Genomic DNA, 17,659 nt, shown 5'->3' on the forward strand with positions numbered 1-17,659 from the left:
CCCCCCCTCTTTTTATACCCAATGTTACTGACCTGTTGCCAATTAACCTAATTAGTTGCAAAATGTTCTTCCAGCTCTTCCTTGTTAGTACCACTTACTTTGCCAGCTTTTTGTTGCTCTGTCCCAATTTGTGGGAGACGTGTGGCTGCCATCAATTTCAAAATGACTATTTTTCTTAAAATGGTACATTTTCTCAGTTTAAACATTGGATATGTTTTCAATTTTCTATTGTGAATAAAATCTGGGTTTACGAGATCTGCAAATCATTGCATTCTGATTTTATGTAGGTTTTACACAGCGTCCCAACTTTTTTGGAATTGGGGTTGTACATTGTCCAAAAAAACTATTCAATTGCAATGAAAAAAGAATTGTACAATGGCAGTTAGTTTGTGGCTCCATTTACAAAATGGAATCTTAAGGGGCCCATTCATATGTAAATCACATGGCTATACAAATCTACATGTTGGCACAACTCAAGTTCTATTGCTGCTTTCACTCCCCACTTTACCTTTATTTTTAAAAAAACATTCCGATACAACTAACTGTCACCTGCGTATGTGCGCTGGATATTTGGACAATCGAAATGCAGCTAGACTTTTGGCAGGCCAGGTAGATTGTAAATTTTACATATGCGGTCTGCTTTTACATTCAAAACTTTGATAAGATGAGAACAGCAGATGTTTTAACCATTTGAGTACCAGCTTTTAATACCCCTTTATTACCAGGCTATTTCTCATGTTTCAGTGCTGTGATAGTTTGACTAACAATTACTTGCTCATGAAACACTGTGCCCAAATTAATATAAACCATTTTCTATAAAAAGAAAAAAACATTCTTCAAAATGGCCCCTTTTTGGACATTAGACACCCCATGGTGATCTAATCTTTGCCACATTTTTTGGAAAATGAAGAAACATGTTGGTGGTTAAAACATGGAGCTTGGTAATGGTATTGATATTACAGTCAAAACGTTTTTAGACCATTTCAAATGCTGATTAAATCACTTGCAGTAAATGCTGCTTCTTGAGGTTTACAAGTTTTAGTTTCCTTTAGAATCAGCTGGTCCCCTGAACACTGGCCCTGATATCCTGTTTTAGGGTGGCTCCTTTCCCTTGCAGGGTCCTACGGAGCCACCCTTGTATGTGCTAGTAAGCCGTGTGTCTCCCTAAAAAAAAAAAAACACAGGCAAGGCAAGGCAATTAACTCTTCTCCTCCTCCCTTCTCCAAGCTAGTGGATGGACAGCTGCTGGAGACTGCGCCATCCTTTGTGATCTTTTCTTGAACAGGAATATCAGGGGAGCGGAGCTGAGAGAGTTGGAGCCAGCTGCTTGTATACATGGTGCTTTGTTAAAATTTTAAGAAATGCTTTGCTGGGCAATGCATATTTGTTTGATCTGGATTAACTTTTGGAAAGAAAATTTGAGATTTTAATATTAATTTAAATACCACCAAAAGAAAGCTCCATCTATCTCAAGCAAATTATACAGTCGTGGCCAAAAGTTTTGAGACTGACACAAATATTAATTTTCGCAAAGTCTGCTGCTTCAGTTTGTATGATGGCAATTTACATATACTCCAGAACATTATGAAGAGTGATCAGATCAATTGCAATTAATTGCAAAGTCCCTCTTTGCCATGAAAATGAACTTAATCTTCAAAGAAACATTTCAACTGCATTTCAGCCGTGCCACAAAAGGACCAGATGACATGTCAGTGATTCTCTCGTTAACACAGGTGTCAGTGTTGACGAGGACAAGGCTGGAGACCACTCTGTCATGCTGACTGAGTTAGGGTCCCCACACACCTTACGATTATCGTACGATAATCGCGCACGGGAAATCCCGCGATCGTACGATGATCGTAAGGTGTGTGGAAGCCGTGCGACCTCTACTACTGTAAGGTCGCACGACTTTAAACTTACGGACATGTTTGAAAACCCACCGAGCATCGTACGCTCACATTCCGATCATCTCCCTGCAGAGTCACGGCTCCCTGCAGGGATTTGCCCCCTCCCCGCTCCAATCCTCCAGCACTGACTGGATGAACGAACGGGGGCAGGTACAGCGGGCTCTGTCTCTAGATAGGCAGAGCCTGCTGTCACTCACGCAGCCTGGTGGATCTCGACAGTAATGTCTGGATCCGCTCCGGCTGCGGCAGTCTCAGTAAACCCCGAGCTGTAGCTCACGATATACTGAGCTTTGGGTCACGGGAGGATGCTAGTATATGTCCTCCCGTGACCCTTGAGAGGTATGGTGAAAAACACTTACCCCATAGTTCTCTTTTAATGTAATTGTCAATAAAAGCCTTTGACAATTTTGAAATGCATGTAATTATACTTCAGTATATCATAGTAACATCTGACAAGAAGATCTTGAAACACTGAAGCAGCAGACTTTGTCAAAATGAATATTTGTGTAATTCTCAAAACTTTTGGCCACGACTGAATATTCATGAATATTCATTTGAGTACAGTGTTACACGACCGAGTAATTGTCAGTCAACCTATCCCAGTGCTGAAAACGGAAAAATTACTTGGTAATGAAGGAGCTGAAGTGGCAACAACCACTGTCTGTAGTTTTGTAGAGAGGAAGCCTGCACAACATAACTACATGAAAGGGAACTTCCGTGTTTCCGAAAGAGCATAGAAAATGCCTGCCTAATCTGGATGTAACTGGTTATATTCAGGTTAAAGTGACACTAAACTTAGGAGTTAAGGATTAAAAATGCATTCAAGTACCTTAACCATTAACAAAAATGTATCTTATGTTCATTCATGCTGACACTTTCCTTCCACTTAGAGGGTGACTACTTTTATTCCCCATGGTCCCTATGTGTGTTGTAAAGTAGCCACCGCTCCAAGCTCACTCCTGTGATGGACTACAAACTCACGCTTAGTTTACTAATTTGTAGTGAAATTGTAGTCCATCAAGGGAGTGAGCTTGGAGTGGTGGCTACTTTACAACACACACAGGGACCCTGGGGAACAAAAGTAGCCACCCTCCAGAAGGAAGGACAGTGTCTGCACCAATTCAGAGATGATTCGAGGATCTACAGCACAGTAATAACAAAAATGTATCTTATTTGTGTAATAGTTAGAGTACTTGAATGTATTTTTAAGATTTAACGCCTGAGTTTAGCATCACTTGGAAGTAAATGAGATGGACTTTTCCACTATCGCAGTTGTCAAGTTCCCTGGAAAGCGTTAGCAGCTCATCAACTGTTTTTACTTATTGCCTGGAATTGCTCTGAACCATCTTCTCATACAGGGCGCTCTCTCTCTCCCTGACCACAGGGGAACTTGTGTTCTTTTGAGAAACATACTGTCCTTTTGACACCAAGTAAAGCATAAATAGAAGGATACAGACAGACTGGTGCCCAAAATACAAGAATCTGTGTGTCAGAAGACAAAAGGAAAAAGATATATAAAGTACTTCACAGTGCTAACATATGTTCTAGAGGAGCATGTAAAACTTCAAAAAGTACTTTGAAAGGCAGTTTTGTAGACATTTTACATGTTTAATATGAAGCTGTTGCGGCAGAAGGAGAAACAGCAGTTACTTTACAGATGTATAAGAAAAATAAGGCCAAACAGGACTGAATCAGATCGTTATTGCCTTTATTAGCCATCTGGTGATGAGGTGCAAGGAAATTCAGCTGACACTTTTATGGTTCATCAATTATTTGCAGCAGAGGAAGCTTTATGGCCCTACATATCAACATTAAAGCTTACAAACTGAGATTTGCCAAGTCCTTGCATTGACTGCAAAAATGGCTTTAGGAAATATCACCATTTCATACTTGGGATGTTGGACTCCCCCTGCTGGTCACTGTAAAGTAATGCCACCTTGCCATTTGATGCAACATTTCCTACACTGTTAAAACTAACTCAGATGTTTTTGTAGCATTCACTAAAAAACAAAAAGTTTAAGTTACTAGAAAAAAAAATGTGCTGCAGACTAAGGAATAACATTCACACTGATGCCAGCAATGCTTATGGGTTTTGAGCTGGCTACCTAATCACCGCTCATGATATCCAGCACAGCTTCTGATGCTCAGGTCACATCAGCAATTTGCATTTACAGAGACAAGTGTTGTAACCAAACACAGCGATCCAATTACTATCTACAGATTGTCATAAACATTACAGACAGCTGCTTCAGAGGTTTGCTACACAATAACCTGTCATTATTGGCCCTTAGAACAGTATGAATAAAGCTAGGAAACTTTTGCACAAAAAAAAAAAAAAAAAAATGTCATTCCTTCTGGAAATGTTAACTCCCTGACAGTCAGGCCTCAGTACTTTCTGAGTTCATTGATCGGACACAAGTAAGCAGCTAATGAAGCAAAGGAAATTCAGGACACGTGATGTGTATACTTGTTCTAGGTCAGTGACTCAAAGTGTTGAAGCCGTTGGAATAAAATTACAGTCAGGCAACTAATGTTTTTAGAAGGAAAGCCAAAAGCAGTTTTACTTTAGAAAGCTAAGGAGATAGAACAAATAGATAGAACAAACAAAATCTAAATTGGCCTCACCAGCTTTTAAATCTTCCTCTGCTGCATCAGAAAGTGATCTTATACACAGTTCAGAGATGCTGCTTACATACAGCGTTTTGCAAAGTAGAGAAGCCTGACACAATAATAGGGGTAGTCTTCAAAACTGGAAGATGGGAAAACTGGGGATACTGCTCTTGCAACCCTTCATTCCTTAAATTAAATTAAATGAGTTCTATGTATCGTACTGGGGGGTTCCCAATGAAAATTCGCTGGGAAACTGGCAATCATAAAGCTACTCCCAGAAATCTAATATTTGGTCATCCATCCACATACCAGGAACAAAATATCTTGACTTTACCACCAACTATAGAGCAAAAGTAAGCAATTTAATTTTTAAAAGACACCAAGAACTGACAATATACATTCTTGGGCCACCAAAAACAGACAACATTTTAACACTGGGCATTTAGGACTGTCAATATACCGTATTGTGCGCTCCATAAGGCGCACCGGTATATAGAACGGAGGCAGTTTCTGTGACAGAAGCTGCAGTAAGCGACTGCTGAGACAGGTGGAGCTGTGATTACAGCGCCACGGTCTCAGTGATCACACCAGGCAGACGAAGAACAAACGTTCTTCGTCTGCTCTGGGGGCTCTATGGTGAGCTTCTATCCTGTGGTCACGGGTCCCCCAGAGGATCCGAAAACCACTGCGGGGGGGAGGCGTGCCGCCTCCGCTCAGTTTTAATACAAGTGATCTGAATAGATCACTTGTATTAAACAAGCAGCGGCTTCCACTGTACGTTTAGCTCTGCTTTGGCAGGGCTAAATGTACAATAAACTAGGGATTCGCTCCATAAGACGCACACACATTTTCCCCCGCCTTTTGGGGGGAAAAAGTGCGTCTTATGGATCGAAAAATACGGTACTTCTAATGAGCAAACCCTACCATCCAGATTTTGATTTTTAAAACTAGTCCACCAATTGGTGACATAAATATCATAAAATTTACACGAGGCAAAGCCTAAAATTGCGACACCTCCAATTAGACAAATACTAACAACTGCATTCTCTTCCCATGTCTAGTTGGGAATGCTCCTTGGTGTTTTATTAACATCCATATCTGAGGTAGTAATGGCGAATAATGGGTATTTGTTTACATCGCATCTGAACACATCGCAACCAACTTAACATAACAGAAGCGTACAAGCTGCCATGACTGACTTGTTTTTAAAGCTGCAAGTTCTGGGGCTATCTTCTGTCTTCTTCCCTCACTACCTTTTAGTCAAAGATAGAGAACAAGCATGTGTCTTGACACCTAAAATGTTCATGCTAAGGTTCCTTTCAAAGTTCGGTAATTTGTGAGATGTACTCGAATTGGACTTCTTAGAAATGATATGGAGTCTTTCATATAGAGTCTTATATCTCATTAGAAGTGGAAGAAAATGCTTGGCTGCCAGATAAAATGGTCATAATCTCTTATTTGTTGAATTACCATTTCTTGTAAAAGTTCAACGACCTGCTGAATACAGTCATTTACATCACATGAATCAGTTTTCAATACCAGCTCTGGGCCCTCAGGCTTCTCATAATCAGCATCAATCCCAGTGAAACCTAGAAGACAGATTTCATGTACACAATTATAGGAAATTCCAAGCCTAAATATAAATCCTACGAACATATGAAAAATGTATTATAGAAGACAAGTAATGAGAGACTTGGAAGAGGTATGGGGGCTGCTTTTTCTGACAACACTAGCTGTCTCAGACCTTCGGAACAAGACCCATGTCTCGGAACATGAACACAGAAAAAGAAATCTGTTGATCAGCAACTTGTTCCATGGAAGCTATGCAGAAAGCACTGAAGCCTAAGAGCAAGCTTGACAGCCATAATTCTTCATAGAACAACATCAATGGCAGCCCCCATTCTCTTTAAAAGACAGTTTTACATTGCAAGTCACAAATGAAAGTGCATGTTATAGAACATTTTTACATGTTTGATCACTTATGTGTTCGTGTTTTGGCAATTCAGAAGTCATTCTAACCTCCGCTGCAAGTTATTGTTTTATCCATGTAATGCTCTGGACTAAAAATACCAGAGACGTAAAGCTTATCCCAAGGATGAGCATTACAATCCACCAGGGGCTTCATCTAAGATAGGGAAAATAAACCATAAACCATCTTTAATGTTCGAGTAAGAAAAGAGGGTGAGGAGTAGCTTGTAGTCACTACTGCTTACCTTTACACTGTCTGTGGTGATCAACCTTCTTAAAAATCTTGCTCCAAGCACTTCCATTTCATTCTCCTTTAACTCCCCCTGACTGTACCCAGCATCAGATAGGATACAGTCACATCAAAAAGGAGCAAATAAAACCAAAAGGCAGAACTTTTTAAATGGGGGATCAACGATCACAAGAAGGGGTGAAAGAATGTCCGTAATTATAACATACTGGCCTCACCTTGCAAACAGAAATGTATTCTTTGGAATTTACAGCGATTGCTCAGCAGCTGCTTAAGCCAGCGATAAAAAAAAAAGACCAGCTACATTAAACACTGATCCCTTCAGTAGCCAGTGCTAATATATTTCCGATCTGATGAACAACTTCTGTTTTTAAAGCAAAAATTGTTAGACAGTGTAATTCATTTTTTTTCATAGGCTAGCTAAAAAGGTGGATACTGCTGCTGAATGTGACAAATACAAATTATTCTTGCCATCGTTTGCTTTATATTGGGGAATAGCCAATACACTAGCTCTGAGGAAACGCGTCAGCTGGTCGGTCTTCTTTGGGACCTGCTTGTCATTCCATTGCCTTTTTTATGCACCTCCATGTGAGTAGAATTTTATGGCCTTCATTTCTATATTTAAATAAACATTTCTACACTAGGAGAGGGCACCGTCTGTTCTTTTGTTTTACATGATATGTGAGGAAACTTCCTGGTGGTCTTGAGGACGGCAGCCCCTTCACCCTTACGTTAGAAGAAAACCTTCATGCTGAGCGCTGTGGCATACACATTTTCCTGCAATAGCCAACACACAATCCAATGTTTGGTAATGACAATTGTGGAGTCTGTGCCACTCCACCATAACCTACTGATAGACAGCATAGCATAGAATAGAGAGGGTAAAACCTCTTCTGCAGATGGATGCTGGGTTTGGGTCAGACCAGTTTGCATGAACATGGGTAATGGCCACATGGGTATTTTTTTATTTATTTATTTTAATTCTTCTACATATATAGACAAAGAGACCACTTAAATTATGTGGGGTTTATTCTTTTAAAACAATGATTATTAAATACACTTAGGTCAATTTATACAATTTATTTACATTTATTTTTTCTTTCACCATACCACCCAATAAGTATTAAAAGGAGGAGAACTATGGGATGTGTGAAAATACAGTCACCCCCATAATTAGAGCCGATCTGTGACACTGAAGCTGTCACACGTTGGCTCTGTAGATCGAGAACGGAGTGATCACATACCGCTGATCACTCTCCAATATCCTCCCTGCAGACAGCGGTGACGGTCAGTCACTGCTCCCCACAGGGATTCTCCCCTCGAGGGGGGGCAGGCTCTAGATAGGCAGAGACAGCTATCAATCAGGTAGCGGGGTGGATCTCGACAATATTGTTGTGATCTTTCCCAGCTGCAGTGTGGCTCTGCGCTGTCAGCATATAGCGGGCAATAGCCTGCTATATGCTGAGTTATGGGTCACAGGAGGACATAGTAAATGTCCTCCTGTGACCCCAAAAAGAACTGACAAAAAAAAGGTTGGGCCATAGTTCTCTTTTAAATTATTCTTTTATTAGCCTTAGGTTGGGCAACATATAGCATCTATTTTTTTATACAAATTAAATCTTTCTTATTAATATGTAAAACATTGTCAAAAATTCAGTAAGCAAACATACCTTGAACTGCTGCAAATAGGGGAGGAAAGAGATAAAAATCTATTTCCATACCATTAGTTACAGTAATAATGTAATATCGTTAACCTACGTCCTACGCCCGACGAACGCTCTACAAAACGGTCAAAAATATAAATTGCATTGTAGTCAATGCCCTCGTTCCCACCTTGCCGTATTTCCGCCCGTCCCTAACGCCCTACAAAACGGCCCACGCCTGAAAAGGTCCCAGGACTACTTTGGGCCGTTTTGTAGGGCGTTTTCCATTGGGATACAGCCAAGTAGCCTTCGGGGTCGCGCAGTTATTTACAGACACGCATATTACAATACGCCTAGGTGTGAATGGGGGCTTATATAGGGGGATAACAATCCCACTATATAATAGCAAAGGCACACTGACAGGTCCTCTTTATGGAGACATTAGGGCTCTCTAGGACCCCTAATGTCACCTGTGGACCCCAAAAGAAGCTGATGAAGCAGAGATCTGCTTCATCAGCTTCTTTTCTCTGGCATCCAGATGACTGACAGGTGAATGCGGAAGTGATGTAATACACATCACTTCTGCATTCACAGCCCGGAGGGAGATCAGCAAGGAGCTGATCTCCCGTCCTCTTCCTCCTGACGCCCTCCGAGCCGCAGATGGGGCAGCGGATCCCGGGATTGAAGGTGAGGGGGTCGGGGGGGCAAAAAACCGGCGGCGGCGAAAAAACGAGCACATAGACGATCGGCGGGCTATTGGTCGGGTCTTTTCTGCCCGTGCGTGCCCACTAGGGGGCGCGCGCGAGCAGAAAAAAAATGCCGTCTGGAGACGGCAACCCGCCAATGCTGCAGTGTCGTCCGTCCGTTTTTTTAACAGCGGGCGGCAAGTGGTTAAACTACACTGCTGGATAAGCCTAAATGTAATAGGCCAGTGTTAAATATACTCAGAGAGCAATACATATTTTCCAACATAACACACTTACAAATAAGAAAGCATCCATTTAAGTACCATTAATAGAGCAACATAATGTGGCTTGCAGGAAATCAGGTGAAATGAATATCTGAATAAAGGCTTACCTTTGATTTCCCCAGCTCTTGCCATTTTATAGAGGCCTTTGACATCTCGCTGCTCACAAACATACAAAGGAGCATCCACAAACACTTCATAAAATGGAAGACTAGCGGCCTCGTGAATTTGCCGTGCATTGTTACGATCCTAGAAAAAGAAGGAACAGTGTTCATCTGGAATTATTTTATCTTCTGCATTATATATTTTATAAGTATTAGAAAATCACTGGAAAACAATGATATACATGTGTTTCAAAGATAACACACAGATGCAGTTTGCACTTTATTTTGGCCAGTCATCCACCACCCACTTCAAGGTACCAGCGGGAGAATTCTGATTAGATGTAATAGCATGTGATATCACTACAAAATAATTCATGAAAAAAGCAGAGGAAAACAATGGAGATTGCTAGAATGAGATCATTGAGAGCTCACACATCATTCTAGAAGTGCATACCTTCAGTTTATTTAAAGTGTATTTCCACTTTCGCAGCCAAAATGGCTATTTTATATTTGCTTAGATTCTCCAAAATACACCCCTTCCTCACTCATGAAACCAAGCTACTCATACACTCACTTGTTATCTCATGTCTTAACTATTGCAACTCCCTCCTCATTGGCCTACCTCTACAAAGGCTATCCCCCCTTCAGTCTATCATGAATGCAGCTGCTAGACTCATCCACCTAACCAACCGCTCAGTGTTTGCAACCCCCCTCTGCCTATCCCTAAACCGGCTTCCACTCGCCCAAAGGATAAAATTCAAAATATTAACAATTAGGGCTGTGCAAATTAACGATTCATTTCTCGATTAATAATGTTTTGATCGATTAAAACATTTTTTAAACTCTCTGCACGAGCGCCAGCCAAGGCATTGGCCTATACACATACAGCACAGCAATGAAGTAATAAAATGAACTGGATCACACTAATCCAGCACGTTATTATTCTGAGTTGCCGCACTCAAGCGGCGGCCATATTGAGTGGGGCACGGGAGATTAATAACGTGCTGGATTAGTGTGATCCTAGTTCATTTTATTACTTCATTGCTGTGATGTATGTGTATAGGCCAATGTAGTTGGATCTGTATGTGCATAATTAATCAAAATTGATCGATTAAAAAAAAATTTGATTAATCGAACACGAAAATTTTAATCATTACCAGCCCTATTAACAATCACTTATAAAGCCATCTACAACTCTGCCCCCGGCTATATCTCAAACCTGGTCTCAAAGTATCACTCTAACCGTCCCCTCCGCTCTTCCAAAGACCTCCTGCTTTCCAGCTCCCTCATCAACTCCTCCCATGCGCGCCTCCAGGACTTTTCTAGAGACTCCCCAATCCTCTGGAACTCTTTACCCCAACCTGTCCATTTATTTCCCACTCTGACCGACTTTAGGCGATCCCTTAAGACTCATCTCTTCAGGGAGGCCTATCCCACCTCAACCTAACCGCTCAACCATCACGTTCTCAAACAATTCATCCGCACACAGCTACCGCCTCATGTATCACTTGCCCCTCCCTTTTAGATTGTAAGCCCTCACAGGCAGGGCCATCCTTACCATCTTGTCTTGAATTGTATTGCAATTGTAATGTCTTTCTTATATTGTAAAGCGCTGCACAAACTCTTGGCGCTATATAAATCCTGTACAATAATAATTTGCATAGCATAAGCTAAATTCTTTTTAAAATGCTTCTTGAAGTGTAACCACTTTCTGTATGGCCTTTGTAACTAAACGGCCCGGACGGTGGTGCCGCCCGATCACTTGTATGATGTCTGCATGTGTGCTATGTAATGGCAATACAGTGTAAAAGAAAAAAAAGAGGTTTAAAAGGAAAAAAAAAACCCGCAAAAAAGAATGGTTTTAATTCCCCTGTCCCACATACACACACATGCAAGCGCAAACATGCATCAGGAGGGCCTACATGTGAAGACAACAATTGCACCGCGAGCATGAGCTATTTTAGGGAGCTCAATCCCTGATGACACTAAACTGATGAGTGATAAAAGCTTTAAGAGCGTTGCCTACGCCAATATTGAGTATGGTAGTTTTTTGCAGGCACATGCAATTTTAAGGCTTGACATGTTTGGTGTCTATTTACTCAATGTGACCCCGTCTTTTATAGTTTACCAAAAAATTGGGTAATAATAAATGTTTCATAACATAAAACATAGCGAAAACAGGCTTTAGTTTTTTCCAAATGTTTGCTACTTTTTTCTTTATATAGTAAACACAAAAATAAATGTGGTGATTCCACCAAAAGAGAGCTCTATGCATCTAAAAAAATGATATAAAAATGGCCTGCACAAGAAGGGGGTTTAACACCTTGGTCTCCAAGTAGTTAAATTGCTTTTACTTGGGATAGGGTTTTCATTTCTTCTTGCTTCTATTTCTTTGAAATCTTAGGAGGGGCTGTAATGGGTGAGGGGTCAAAGGTGGCTTGGCCATTGCATATTAATGAAGCTCATCAGATAAACACAATCCTCACAGTTCAGTCCCAAGTCTTTCCTTTAGGACAGACCCCTGTGAGAGGGCTAAGAAAAACCTGGAATCAGACATTTTGCATGACTTAACGAAACATCTAAAAAGTGAAAAACTAAATTTCAAAAACAAACATTGTTATAGCATGTTGAGAGAGGGCAGACACTGAAACACAAAACAAGAAAATTTGGTCCATAAGATATAAAGAGCCAGTGAATAAATCAAAAATTCATCTTAGGTTGGGTTCATACGATTAATGCACCCTAACCTCTGAGCCAGCAGTGTACCATCCTCCAGCCTGTCTCCTCCTCTGCTGCAAGGATGGACTGTCCCTCAGCGTCCTCACGTCCTGTACACTGTATTGGACGTGATAACTCGAGGACTCCTACACTGCTGCAGCAGAGGGGGAGAAGAGCTAAAGGGACCGGTCTAAGAGCCGGCTTGCTCAGGTGTAATCACTTGAAGATGTTTACACCCTCTTCCTGGCCAGGTCATTCTTCACTGTTCAGCGCTGCAGTACTTTGACTGACATTTATTCTGTCATGTAATGCTTTACTGAAATGACTTTTAGACCATTTTTTGGGAACAGATAAAGCTTTCTTTTGGTGGTATTTAATCACCACAGGGGGTTTTATTTTTCACTATATAAACACAAAACCTTTGGGGAAAAAAAAAAAAACTGTTTTCCCTAAATTATAACCCAATGTTTTAGTAAAGCATAAAAAAATGGGGTCACGGCGGGTAAATAAACACCAAACATGTCAAGCCTTAAAAATTGTGCGCCACCGCGAAATCACAAAAAACTGCCATACCCAAAATTCCCCATAGGCGGCGTTTAAAAGCCTTTACCGCTCATCAGTTTACTGTTAACAGTGATTAAGGGCCCTAAAATGATTGCTCTCACTCTGATGTTCGCGGTAATATTGAACATCAGCGGCGCAATCGTTGTTTTCACATGTAGACGCACCAGACGCGTATTTACATTTATATTACACTACACTTCATTTTATTGCCATCACATAGGGGCTAACAAGCTCCCTATGCGATAGCACACATAAAGTGACAGGTCTTCTTTGTGGAGACATTAGGGGTCTCCAAGACCCCTAATGTCACCAGCGGACCCCCAAAAAAGCTGATGAAGCAGAAATCTTCTTCACCAGCTTCTTCTCTGGCTACAGCAGCCAGAGAAATGACAGCTAAAGGCGGACGTGATGTAATACACATCACTTCTCTCCTCCAATGCTTGCAGGCAGAACAGCCAGAGAGATCTCTCATCCATTTAGTGTCAGCAGCCGCTGTGCCGGTCCCAGACCCCTAAGGGGTGACAGCGGAGCCCGGCATAACCGGCAGCGCAGGGGAGGAGCACGACAGCAGAGGAAGCGCATTAGTATGCAAGCGATCGGGCGGCTATAGAGCCACCCGAACGCTTGTATGAAACAGCTGGTACGGGCTGTTTACATTTACTGTGGGATTCTGTGCACACGAGCAGACAAAAAAAAAGGGAAAAAAGAAGACGTACAGTAACGTATACCCACTGACAGAAGGTTGCCGTCCTTTACAATGGGCGGAAGCCAAGCGGTTAAGAATGAATGACAACACCACAGTGCACCAACATGCAGTTTTTTTATGCATTACTATTGTGAACCCAGACATGTGTAAATACAATAACATTGGTACGCCTTTTGAGATCTAGACATGCGGAAAGCCACAGCGTGCCCAGTTACCTTGGCTTTTACGCATGTATAGATGTGTTGGGTTTTGCAATTTGACTTTGATTTTACAGGGCTCCTCATGGCACACAGAATTAAGAGGAAAATTCACGTATGTCAATGAATGGCAAATAGAAGGAATTTTACTTCTACCTTTGTTCACCATAAATGCAAAAACTGTTAGGTAATACCTACCTCTACCCTGTTACAAACAGTCTACATTAGAATGTATATGAAGTCAAAACTTTTTTTTTGTTTTTTTGAGCTTTAGTACACTGTTGAACGGTAAGCACCTCTGTTGGGTTTTTATTGCTGTCTATGGCCTCGCTGAGGAGATTTACCCTCATTTAGAGATTGACTATTGTCTCCAACACAAAAAGTCATGTCAAATCTAACATTTCTGAGTTGTAACAGGAATAGGTGTTGAGGGGAAATCTTCCAATGGGGACATCTGTCTTAAAGGAGACATGCCTTCACATTGAAGAGATTTCCTCTTATTTCCCACTGTGACTAGAAGGGAAGGAAAATTTACACAAGACATACAGGGTTATTCACAAAGCTGCCAAAGGCAGCGGAGTGCATAACCGAGCTTAAGTGAAGTGAGCCGAACGCTGTTCGGCTATTCATTTCAGCATTGTACGGCTGATTTCAGCCATACATCGGCTGCCTTCGGTCAGCCGAACATACTCTGCATGTTCGGCTGAGCTGAAATGCAGAAGGACTTCGATTCAGCCGATCCAACATCTGGATCAGCTCTGGCAGCACACTTGGTGCCATTCGCCCCTATTCACATAGGGGATGAACGGCAGTGAGTGAATAGCCGAATGCCGCCGAGCAGCATTCAGCTCGGCTATTCTGCTCGGTACTTTTGTGGTACCAAGCAGAATAGAAAATAGTGAAAATAGTAGAAGAAAAAAAAAAAAAGGTTATAAAAATATTTTTTAAATGTAAACAGTGAAATAAAAAAATAAAAATTTTTTTAAATGGGCGAGGCTAGCAGTGAGCTAGCTCCGCCCAACTGTTTCCTATTGGCCGGGACCTGCTAGAGTCTTCTAGCAGGTCGCGGCAAATGAAAAACTGGGTGGAACCGGCCGTGACGTCACAGCCGCCTTTGCCCAGTTGTTATTTAATGACAGATCAGCGTCCCCAGGTAATTTGGGGACACTGATATGTCATTATAAAAGGTCGGAGCCATCCATGAGATCACAGCTGGCTCCACCCAGCTGTCATTTGTGGGGAGAGCAGGCCTCTCGCCCAGCCTCAGCTGTCGCCTTCGGCTGCTGTACGGGCTATAGTGAATAAACCGTAGAGCAGCCCTTCGGTTTGACTGAACTTAAGGGCTCCGGCGACCGAAGAGAGCCGAAGCTACGGCTGCATCATTGAGCTCCTTTGTTAATATCCCCCATAGACAGAAAAAAAAAGCTCGACCTAACCATTTCCTACTATATCCAAAAGAGAAAAGAAAAAAAAAAGAAGAGGTTTTGGCTTTACAAATATTTTGATGGCTTTAATCACACCATAAAAAAAAAGTACACAATAAGAGTAATTATTTGTTTTAAAAAATTCAGTTTTTTGAAGGATCCCCTTTTAATTGCAACCGCAACGTACTGTTGGTTGTGGGTCCCACTGAAAATGACCAATTCTGTAAACTCCATGCATTCTGGTAAATGTTTTAGTGCAAGCAAAATACTTCGACATGACCAAATCCACGGTTTTCAATAATAAGACCCATTCCCATCAACACATCTAATGTGAAAATGTGATAAGCAGTACCAGTTCAACAGATAATCAGGTTGAAAAATTACCCACCGGCAACACAAATCTATCTATATAGTAAGCCAAGAGTGTCAAAGGTTTAAATACCTAATAAGTAACAGATCCATACATTAATAGCATCTATAAATCTTGCCTTAGAATAAGGAGATATGAAGCTTGTAATGCACACAAGGCCAGCATCGGCAAAGAGCTTGGCAACTTCAGCAATACGGCGGATATTTTCTTCTCTGTCTTCTTGAGAAAAGCCAAGATTTTTATTGAGCCCTTGACGAATGTTGTCGCCATCTAATGTATAGCATGGGATACCGTGGCACACTAAATATTCCTCCAGTGCCATGCTTACTGTGGTCTTTCCAGCACCAGACAGGCCTAAAAGAACAAAAAGAATGCAATCGTTCGTACATTTCATTTAGTATTCATTTGTTGACAATTTACAAACATTTAAGCAGAGTCTCAATGGATGTCATCTAGCTAAAACAAGTCTGCCAGATCTTTTTTATACACAAACAAGCAAGGTAAGCTCAGTAAAATGTATGTTATAATAGTATTTCTTAAACATCCACACTTGGTCAATAAAGTCATGGAGATTAATAAATGAATATTGTCATGTTCTAATTATTCAATGCCCATAATCAATCCTACTCTGCCTTCTTGACCAGTGCTGCCAGGACAGGTATTTTCCCATTCCACAATGCCTGGCTTCCGCTATCCTTGCTCTATGTCTCCGGTCATTAGTCAGCTTCAGCGTTGCCTACCTTACTATACCAACAACTGTACATAGCAGTTCTAAAACTGAACAGCAAAAGTCAAAGAAAAGGTCATAACGAAGTATTCTTAAATACTTTATTTTTACGGTATATAGGTCACAATAGAACTATAAGCATTTATATCATATGAACTGTAAAAGTATTATACACTATATCAGGCATCAGCAAATTCCACAAAATGCTAAAAACCAGGTTTGAAACTATGGAAGCAGATATTCTGTGAGCAGTGTAGACATTTTGTGAGTTTATCCATGTTTGTAAATAACACTGTGCATTGCATCTAGCAAGACATTGCTTGGCCCATGACACCTTAAAAAATGTTCCACTCATTCAGTCTTATTCAAACAGAAATTTAAAAAGGTTGTAGATGTAGTAACTGAACACTATTACTCTGAGTGCCTAGTATGCAGGTGTACACTACTGTAACTAAGGATCTTACTCTGTAATAATATTACTCTTTAACCAAAGTGCCTGGTTACTGACACCTTAGAAAATATACCTCCTAATGCTTAGCAAATCCACCTCATTCAAGGACATGTTTCTGATGTTGGTGATCAAAAGGGACTCTACTGGATACAACACTGCCCAAAATGTAACATCCATCACCCCGACTTCATACACTTGATTTGGTCATGCACACTGATACATACGTTATGGACACAAGTAGTGCAATATATGAACTCCCTGTCAGGCATATCGCGTGACCCTCAACCTCTGCTATGCTTACTACTCGATACACCCCAGGGACCTGACTCTATACACCCCCACATCACGCGCTGGGAACATCTTTGCATGTTAGCATCTAAGAAAACCATTCTCACCAACTGCTTCTTCCAAAAAACCCCACGACAAGTGACTTACAAGCCACCCTTCATAAACTTATGCTCCTTGACAAAGCTGACACTCACAAGGAAGAGAGGTGCATAACCCGTTTCTTCTCCACATGGCCCCCCTTCCTCACGGCGAACCTCACCCCCGACCAACTTCGTACTATCATGTCTGACTTCCAGACCTCCACATGGTATCTCACGGCCAAACTCTCAAATTCCCTGGGGGGATTAGATGTACTCTAGCCGTCCCTAGCGGGACCCCCAAGAAACCAGAAAGGTAATAAACTTCCATGATATCCTCCTGCCCGCCTGCCTTAATTTTCGAATATCTCCTTGGCATACTTAAAGGATACCCCTTGACGTTTGACCTGTCCCTCAATAATAAGGTAGACTCCGACTGCTGACGTACCTGCTACTGATGGTTCTAGCAATGTTAATGGACATGTTTGTTCTTACTCTATGCAGTGTTGATGTATTTTTCTTGTTATGTTCTGTTAATAGGATGTAAATTGTATGTTTACATTTGTAACCGTGGATTTAGACAAGGATTAAGCATGTTCACCGGATATGATATTCCATATATGGCTGAACGATCTGACACTATGTACCAATCCGGGTGATTAACTTGTACTTCCAGCAATGTGGGAATGTA

The 17,659-nt window shown here is 41.3% G+C and overlaps 1 protein-coding gene across 1 annotated transcript in view; it reads right to left on the minus strand.

Annotated features, from left to right (window-relative positions):
• The window catches only part of PAPSS1 (3'-phosphoadenosine 5'-phosphosulfate synthase 1), an 89,477-nt gene that overhangs the window by 59,726 nt on the left and 12,092 nt on the right, over positions 1-17,659 (minus strand). The window contains exons 3-5 of the mRNA XM_018554494.1: positions 15,544-15,779; positions 9,453-9,591; positions 5,988-6,106 (exon numbers count right to left, since the gene is read on the minus strand). Coding sequence (XP_018409996.1) covers positions 5,988-6,106; positions 9,453-9,591; positions 15,544-15,779 — 494 coding nt within the window. The remainder of the gene's footprint in view (positions 1-5,987; positions 6,107-9,452; positions 9,592-15,543; positions 15,780-17,659) is intronic.

Source organism: Nanorana parkeri, unplaced genomic scaffold, assembly GCF_000935625.1.
Source record: "Nanorana parkeri isolate BGI_ZX_2015 unplaced genomic scaffold, ASM93562v1 scaffold161, whole genome shotgun sequence".
NCBI lineage: Eukaryota > Metazoa > Chordata > Amphibia > Anura > Dicroglossidae > Nanorana > Nanorana parkeri.